We start from the raw sequence: 9,430 nt of genomic DNA, 5'->3' as shown, positions 1-9,430 counted from the left end.
GCGCGCCGGACTCGTCGTCATTGAAGCCTGGTTCAAGGGCTACTGAGGGAGTCCTGGATTAGGGGGTGTTCGGATAGCCGAACTATACCTTCAACCGGACTCCTGGACTATGAAGATACGAGATTGAAGACTCCGTACCATGTCCGGAAGGGACTTTCCTTGGCGTGGAAGGCAAGCTTGGCGATGCGGATGTTCAGATCTCCTACCATTGTAACCGACTCCATGTAACCCTAACCCTCTCCGGTGTCTATATAAACCGGAGGGTTTTAGTCCATAGGACAACATACACATCAACAATCATACCTAAATTACGAGGCGGCGCGCTACCCTAGACATCCTCGTCGTCGTCCTCGGTATCCGTGAGGTCGATGAGCATCGGCGCCGGCCCGGCCCAGGCGAACGCCGTGTTCCAGAGCGTCGTCATGTCGGGCTGTGCCGGCGCAGGCAGTGCCGACGCGGGGGGTTGTGCGGCCGCCTGTGCAGCCGCGGCCTGGCGCGCCTCCTCCTCGGCCTTGCGCTGCTCCTCCTCGAGGTCGCGCTCGAGCATCTTGAGGTACTCACCGTCACGGCGCTCCTCGGCCACCCTGATGCTGCGCCAGTGCTCGAGGTACGCCTGCTCCTGCGCCAGCGCAACTCCCATCCAGACTGGCGGCAAGCGTACCCATTCGCGCACTACTCCCGTCCAGGAGTAGCGCTCGATGGGGGACGGCTCGGGCTCTGCCTCCGGCTTGATGGGGGATGGCGGGGCCACCGGCGGCACCACGCCGTCGCCCGTCGCGGAGAGGGCAAGGGCCCGCGCCATTGCCGCCTCGTACCGAGCCTCTTCTTCCGCCTCTGCCGCCTCCGCCGTGCGCCGCTCGTCCTTCTCGCTCTCCCGGAAGACGGCCACAAGTGTCGCCTGGTAGGCGTCCTCCGCCGCCTGGTCCTCCTCGTGAACGACGAGCGCCGGTGGCGGCGACCTCCGGTTGACCTCGCGCACGCCTCGTCGCCTCGCCTCCTCGTGCTCGAAGGCGAACCACCTCGCCTAGTTGGGTGAGTCAGTTGCGTAGGCGGCCTCGCGGCGCTGCTCCGGCGTCAGCAGCACCCGCCGGCGCCGCACCTCCTCCGCGTGAGTACGAGCCGACCGCGGCGCCGCCGACACTAGGATCCTTTCTGGATCCAGATGCCAGTCGTGCGGTAGCGTCACTCGGGATACGACAGAGGCTGGCGGTGCTGCCAGTGCCACTCCGCCTGGTGCACTGACATGTTCACGCGCTGCCTTTGCCGGCGAGGCGCCGACGCCGGCGGAGGCGGGAGGAAAGGGGTGGCGGGGGACTTGCCCTTGGCCTTGCTGCCGCTGGCGCCGAAGAAGAGGCCCATCTCTGCTGTGGTTGTGGTGGCTAGGGTTTGCCGGCAACGAGGGAGCAAAGGATGGCAGATGTGGACGACGAGTTTGGATGAGGACGGCCCCGCCGCACGGTCGGCTTAAAAAGGACGAGCGCCGTCGCTGACGCGTGGGCCCGTCGTCATAAATTAAGCTGACCGCGTGGGCAGCGGGTAGTTGGACGGCCACCATGTGGGGACGCGGCAGACAGCGGGAAGGCGCGCGAAGCGTCCGTTCGGCGTCTGCGCCGACGCATTTGGGGCACAAATTTGGACCGTAAATGCATTGGCGCGGACGCGACACGGACATGATTTAGGTTTGGGTCGGCATGTTGGGCCGCCACTTTTATCCGCGCCGACCCAAACGGACGTAGGCGGACAAAATGGGTCGGCCCTTTGGAGTTGCTCTTAACTCTTTTTTACAAAAGACATAACCCTTTTGCTCTTAATTGTATATACATATCTGAAGTATATTCTTGGAAAAAAAGAAGATCTGATATATGTGTATGATTTTTTAAACCAATATCTATATTCATATGTGATGTAGGGTAAAAAGTCTTAATATAAGAAACTCACAACGCGTCTACCCCATTGGAGGGCGGCGACCCTCCCGAAAATCAGCCGGGCCTGCTGGTGCAATCGGTTCTCTCCGCAATTCTGATCCACTCGATGCTTGCCCTTGACCTTCCTCCGAAGCTCCCCGCTAGGCTCCCCGCCGGCAGCCACCCCAGCTCCGGCGTCCACCCCTCTGTGTCATTGGCCGCTCCGGCCCCGCCGCACACCCCCAGTCATGCGCTCCCCCTCTCCGCCGTCCGGAGTCCGCTCACGCTCGGACCGCTGGCTCGAGTCGAGCCCCTCTCTGCCGGTACCGCAGACCCCCGGCCGTCCTCCTACCTCCAGGCGCTCTGCAGCGCCCCGCCCTCGCCGGCGGGGGCCAGCCCACCCCCTCGCCATCGGTCACGCGCCCTTCCCTACGCTTCGAGATCTGTCGGGTGTCCATGGACGGCGCCCATGACGATTGGCTCCTTGCCCATGGGAGGAAGCGCCACCACTCTTCCCGGTTGCAGCGTCCTCGTCGCGGGCCTGGAGATGCCCCTCGCCAGCCACTGTCGTGGCTCCGGGAGGGCGAGTGCTCCAGGTGCCTCAGCCCCGGCCATTCGCGCTGGGACTGTCGCAGGGACATCCGCTGTGGTCGCTGCCATTTCTTCGGGCACAAGGTCCGCGGCTGCCCCCTGCGCTCCGTCGCGGCCTCCTCCTCCTCCCAGGGCGCCTCCCCTCCTCCGCTGCGCTGCCGTGGTTCCACCTCTGGCCCGGGCCCGGCGGACTCCGCTTCGCCTTCTGTGCGTCCCACCTCCTCCGGCTCATACGGCCGCCCCGCATCCTCCGGGTCGGCCAGCGCTAGGCCGTCGCGCTCCAGTGGTTCTGTGACTGCGTCTTCCAAGCCACGTACCGCCTCCGCTTCGCCGGCCGGCTCTGCCTCTGCGGCGACCACCCCTATCGGTGTCAAAATCGGCGGATCTCGGGTAGGGGGTCCCGAACTGTGCGTCTAAGGCGGATGGTAACAGGAGGCAGGGGACACGATGTTTACCCATGTTCGGGCCCTCTTGATGGAGGTAATACCCTACGTCCTGCTTGATTGTTCTTGATGATATGAGTATTACAAGAGTTGATCTACCACGAGATCGTAGAGGCTAAACCCTAGAAGCTAGCCTATGGTATGATTGTGTATTGTCCTACGGACTAAACCCTCTGGTTTATATAGACACCGGAGGGGGCTAGGGTTACACAGAGTCGGTTACAAGGGAGGAGATATACATATCCGTATTGCCCAGCTTGCCTTCCACGCCAAGTAGAGTCCCATCCGGACATGGGACGAAGTCTTCAATCTTGTATCTTCATAGTCCAACAGTCCGGCCAAAGGATATAGTCCGGCTGTTCGGAGACCCCCTAATCCAGGACTCCCTCAGTAGCCCCTGAACCAGGCTTCAATGACGATGAGTCCGGCGCGCAGTAATGTCTTCGGCATTGCAAGGAGGGTTCCTCCTCCGAATACTCTATAAAAGATTTCGAACACCAAGATAGTGTCCGATTCTGCAAAACAAGTTCCACATACTACCGCAGAGAGAATAATATTTCCACAAATCTAATCTGCTGACACGTTTTGACAACATGACATCATGCCATGGCCCGGTCATTATTCGAACCGTTTCTCTCAACCAGCACCACACATATCGCGAGGTGGTTTTCTTGACATTTCTTGTCAATGCAGAGATCGTGTTCCCCTTATTACGGGATTCTTATCAATACATACGTGGGTAACCCAACCGCGCCATTAATTACGGTGCTTGGGGAATAAGCAATTTTACCAGGCAAGTGGGGAGGCGCATCGCCTCCTCTGCCCTTTATAAAGGGACGAAGATTCACTCTTTTCACCCACGCCTTCTTCCTCCTTGCTTACGCATTCCCGCACACTCGAGCTCTAGCGCCCAAGCTCGTTTTCTTCTTCTCAAACCACTCCAAGCATGTCCGGAGCAGGAGGCAAGTGGATGGTCTCCTCCGTCACGGAGGAGAACATCAAAAAGTTACGGGAAGCCGGATATCTGGCCGCAGATACCGCGCACCGGCTGCCAGATGTGGGGCAAATCATCCCAATGCCCGAACCCCATGAGAGGGTAGTTTTTCTTACCCACTTTGTCCGCGGACTGGGATTTCCCCTCCACCCGTTTGTCCGCGGGCTCATGTTCTACTACGGGCTGGATTTTCATGATCTGGCCCCCAATTTTATCCTCAACATCTTGGCGTTTATCTTCGTGTGCGAGGTCTTCCTCCGCATCAAGCCCCATTTCGGCCTATGGCTGAAGACCTTCAATGTCAAACCGAAGGTGGTGGTCGGCCAGCAAGCGAAGCGCGGAGGCACCATGGTGGGCAAGATGCCTAATGTCACCTGGTTCGAAGGCTCCTATGTGGAGACGATAAAGGGGTGGCAATCGGGGTGGTTCTACATCACCGAGCCGCGCGACACCAACTGGGTGACGGCTCCCAAATTTTGATCCAGAATCCCCACACGGCTCACCTCCTGGAAAGATAAGGGCATGTCCTGGGGTTCTTCGGTTGAGCTGACCCGACTCCAGACCTGCATTAGGAACATGATGAGAAACAAAATCAAGCTCGTCAACGTGGTCCAGGTCATGCTCTTCCGCCGGATTCTCCCGTGTCAACAACGGGTATTCAACTTGTGGGAGTTAGACCCGGCCAAGCACCAGACGCTGCAAGAGCTCTATGACACGACGCACGAGGACGTCTGGAGGGTGTTGTTCAAGGGCGCCGAGGTACCTCCTTCCCTCACCGAGGACCGCGGACTCAACGCAAAGCGTCGCGCCAATCCGGTAAGTTTTTATATTTCACAGGGTATCCATTTGCCCCAGTTTAATCATGTGCAGAATCTAAGCCTTCCATGCCTTTAATAGGACTGGGTGAAGACAGCGGAGCAGATCAATTGCCCCGCCCCCCTGCCAGAGGATCCTGCAGATGCTCTCCTGACGGTGATGCTGGTTCCGGCACCTTACGAGGTGCCAATGAAGAAGGCCAAGAAGAAGGCCGCGGGGACCCGAAAGGGTCTCCGGCGCAAGGTTGTATCGGACTCATCGTCCGATAACTCTAACACGCCCTCCTCCCACGAAAACAAGGAGGAGGAAGAGGAAAGTTCTCCCCCCAGCCGGGGGAGACAAGAAAAGGAAGGCCGACCCAACCGGGGAGGCTGAAGGGTCCAAGAAGGGCAGGACCCTCCCTTTGGACTGCTCCAGGACGACCGCCTACAAAGCGGCCGAGGAGCGCATTGAGCGGGAGAAACAAGAAACCCGAGTTGGCGAGGTGCAGCAAGAGCTCGAGGCTCTCGCCAAAAAGCACGAGTCCTTGGAGCTTGGCTCTAAGACGCGAGAGTCCAAGCTCGCACAGGCGCTTGAAATCGTCTGGAGCGCCAAGGCCGAAGCCCACAAGGCCCTCCAGGAGATTGACGCGGTGAAGAAGATAGCAGCGGGTAAGGCATTCATTATGCAAATCAAGCACGTGAAGGAGACTTTCCTTTTTCTTACCCGAGTTCGGAGCTCTCCAGGAGTGTTTGCAGATCTTCCCCGTAGTGTAATGGATGCCACAGAGTTTTAACGAGCTGAGGAGGGGAGCTCGACGGAGAAGTTGTTCTGGTCTCAGTATACTGGGACCGAACACCCGGTGCCCTTGAGCGACCAGCTAAAGCAATTGGTCGAGCTTCACAAGGCGGCCGAACAGGCCATGAAGGGCCTTATAGTCCGGATGTGGCCCGGCGAGCCCCTGCCTGGCAGCTACTTCGGTCTGGTGAGGCGGCTTGTGGATGCATGCGCATGGCGTGAAGTCATAAAGCGGTCCATTTGCATCGAGGGTGCGCGCAGGGCTTTTTCCCGGGCGAAGGTGCACTGGGCGAAGCTAGACGCCGTGAAGCTTGTGAAGGATGGGCCGCCGAAGGGCAAGGAGCATCGCTGCCCCGAAAATTATTATGAGAGTGTCCTGAAGGGTTCCCGCCTTGTGGCGGATGAGTGTGCCAAGGATGTAATTTTTGAATGAACATGCTTATGTGATCCTGTAATATGAAACGAGTTCATTTGCGCCATGCGACGCTTTTTTTAATTTAAAATATTACGTTCTGTGCGGCCGTTTATAAAATCTGAGAGTTGGCCAGTCGTCGGCTTCTGCCCCCATGTAGCTAGTACTGGGGTGTTCGGGATAAACCTGAGCACTATTTACCCCAATTCTGGGTCCTTCAAGGGAGGTGTTCAGCGCAACGAACCAGGCAATCGAACTATAATGCTTTATCACTCTCACTTAGCCATAGAAGTCTACAATTTTAAATTTTGGCGAAGCCCCTAGTATTCGGAAGGCCGAATTTGGGGCGCTATACACGCCTAAGCCGAACAAGGCCGACTCCTCGCCCGAAGCGGAAAAAGTCTTTAAGGACTTGAGACCTCTCGAACAGCGACCAGTCTCTCGCCTTATCATGATAGTCAATTTTCGGCTTTCTCTACTGAGGTGCTCGTCCAGAAGAACCGGGACACAATCGCAGTAGTTCTCCCACCGCTACGTTAGCCGATATAGCGGAACGGAAGGTACCAAAGCATGGGAGTCGGGCAAACCCAACATTTGACCAAAGACATGATTCGGAGCTGATGCATATAATGCTATAAGTTCGGGGTGCCGCATTGTCGAAAGTGTTCAGACTTCTTGCGCCGTATTATGGGGTAAACGAAAGCCCCTGGCGTACTGACCGTACCCGAACGTGCGGGTGCAGATTGTCGTAAATGGACATATAAGAGAGAGAAAAAGATAAAAATGCAATAATAGACTAATGCTATGCATTGTTATTTAAATAATACGTCGAAGCGTACTGGTACGGGTAGTGAAATAAGCAGAAAGTAGGACCATTCAAAATGTCCTATCCAAGGGCAAGCTGCGTATGGATAGTAGAAAGTAGGTATTATTATTAGAGACTACCTGGGGGTTCCCGTGTACATCTTAGCTTCTTGCTGCCTTGGTTGTTCCTTCCCGTAATGTGTCCGGCAATCATACTGCCGGAAAGGGCTTCCAGAGAGTTAGGCCCTGAAAGAGAAAAGAAATGATAAAGATATATAGCCCCTAGGGCGGTTAAGCCGCATTGCGGGGCGTGCCCTAATCGTGCCCCCGCCTATGTCCATGGTATTTTCAGTGCGTAATTATGTACGCGCGGCACGGATTTTGTCGCTTGACTGGGACTGGGATGGGGGCCTAATTGCTAGGCGAGGTCTGAACGTGCCAGGCGATCCTGCTGCAGTTTACTCCGGACACGCTTGAAGGTGTTCGGGGGCTGTATCGCCGAATTAGTGGTTTGCCTTGAAAGGCTGCTTTGTGCTTCTGCTGCGAGGGCCGCAGTGTGCTCTTCCGTGCAGAGCGAGCGTTCTGTATTTCCATTCACTGTTATGACCCCCCGAGGTCCTGGCATCTTAAGCTTGAGGTATGTGTAATGCAGTACTGCATTGAATTTTGCAAATGCACTTCGTCCGAGCAGTGCATGATAGCCACTGCGAAACGGGACGATGTCGAAGATTAACTCCTCGCTTCGGAAGTTGTCCGGTGATCCGAAGACCACTTCCAGTGTGATTGAGCCCGTGCAATGGGCCTCTACACCTGGGATGACGCCCTTAACGGTGGTCTTGGTGGGTTTGATCCTCAAGGGATCGATGCCCATTTTTCGCACTGTATCCTGATAGAGTAGGTTCAAGCTGCTGCCGCCATTCATAAGGACTCGAGTGAGGTGAAATCCGTGGATGATGGGGTCTAGGACCAGTGCGGCGGATCCGCCATGACGGATACTAGTGGGGTGGTCCCTGCGATCAAAGGTGATCGGGCAAGCGGACCATGGGTTGAACTTTGGGGCGACGGGCTCCATCGCATAGACGTCCCTTAGTGCATGCTTCCGCTCCCTCTTGGGAATGTGGGTTGCATATATCATGTTCACCGTTTTCACTTGTGGAGGGAAACCCTTCTGTCCTCCCGTGTTCGGCGGCCGGGGCTCCTCATCGTCATTACTATGCAGCCCCTTGTCCTTGTTTTCAGCATTTAATTTGCCGGCCTGCTTGAACACCCAACATTCTCTGTTGGTGTGATTGGCTGGCTTGTCGGGGGTGCCGTGAATTTGACACAAGCGATCCAGTATGCGATCCAAACTGGACGGAGCCAGAGTACTTCTTTTAAATGGCTTTTTCTGCTGACCGGATCTAGAGCATCTGAATCCGGCATTGACTGTCGTATCCTCGATATTATCGCCGTTATTGCGGCGCTTTGGTCTGTTACGACGTTGTCTGCCATTGGCATCTTTGGTATCCAAAGTGCCCGGATTCCTCGATGTGTTATTGCTGCGAGCCAGCCAGCTATCCTCGCCCGCGCAAAAGCGGGTCATGAGTGCCGTGAGGGCTGTCATAGACTTCGGCTTCTCCTGGCCAAGGTGGCAGGCAAACCACTCGTCACGGATGTTGTGCTTGAATGCCGCTAGGGCCTCTGCGTCCAGACAGTCGACAATTTGGTTTTTCTTAGTCAGGAACCGAGTCCAGAATTGTCTGGCTGATTCCCCTGGCTGCTGAGTTATATGGCACAAGTCATCAGCATCCGGTGGTCGCACATAAGTGCCCTGGAAGTTGTCAAGGAATGGGTCTTCCAGATCCTCCCAACTGCCGACGGAGTCTGCTGGCAAGCTATTCAGCCAATGCCGAGCTGGTCCTTTGAGGTTTAGTGGGAGGTACTTGATGGCATGTAGATCATCACCGCGAGCCATGTGGATGTGAAGGAGGAAATCCTCAATCCATACAGCGGGATCTGTTGTACCATCATATGATTCAATATTTACGAGTTTGAAACCCTCCGGGAATTCGTGATCCATAACTTCATCAGTGAAGCATAGGGGGTGTGCGGCGCCTCTGTGCCGGGCTATATCACGACACAGTTCATATGAGTCTTGTCTGCTGTATTCGGCCCGGCCGGATTTGCTTTTGGTGTATCCAGCGCGACGATCATCGTCCCGTGTTGGCGCGCATGCCCTGACCCCTATATTGACCTTGCAAGTTTTGCCTTACTGTCCAATACGTCTCGCAGGTCCCGTGTGTTGCCCCGGGCCTTGGTATTTTTGATTGAGTGGCGGCGGGGTGTAGGCTGAACTTCAGGCTGAAACGCCTCTTTGGCTCGGCCACGCAGTGGCTGGTCAGCCGCATCGTACACTGGTACATGAAGTTTCAATGCTTCCTCCTCGAGGTGAGGTAGCAACCTGCGTTTTGGGTATCTCTTGGAGGGGCGCTCGAGTTCATATTCCTCGGCCGCAAGGACTTCGGTCCATCTGTCTGCTAGCAAGTCTTGATCAGCTTGAAGCTGTTGTTGCTTTTTCTTCAGGCTATTTGCTGTGGCCATAAGCCGGCGCTTGAAGCGCTCTTGCTCGACGGGGTCCTCAGGCACGATAAATTCTTCATCGCCGAGGCTCACCTCGTCTTCGGAGAGAGGCATGTAATTGTCCTCCTCC

At 56.2% G+C, this 9,430-nt stretch overlaps 1 protein-coding gene across 1 annotated transcript; it reads right to left on the bottom strand.

The window, feature by feature from the left end:
* Positions 1-328: 328 nt before the first annotated feature.
* On the bottom strand, positions 329-1,359 carry LOC147980785 (uncharacterized). The gene is made up of 2 exons (XM_087515760.1): positions 1,196-1,359; positions 329-1,019 (listed from the first exon to the last, which is right to left on the bottom strand). The coding sequence occupies exons 1-2, from the start codon at positions 1,357-1,359 to the stop codon at positions 329-331; spliced, it is 855 nt and encodes a 284-aa protein (XP_087371886.1).
* Between the last annotated feature and the right edge of the window lie 8,071 nt (positions 1,360-9,430).

The sequence above is a fragment of the Triticum urartu genome, chromosome 3A, assembly GCF_056163025.1.
Source record: "Triticum urartu cultivar PI428250 chromosome 3A, HENAU_Tu73, whole genome shotgun sequence".
NCBI classification, from domain to species: domain Eukaryota; kingdom Viridiplantae; phylum Streptophyta; class Magnoliopsida; order Poales; family Poaceae; genus Triticum; species Triticum urartu.
Note: the sequence above shows the minus strand (reverse complement) of the source record. Positions and strands in the feature narration are given on the sequence as shown.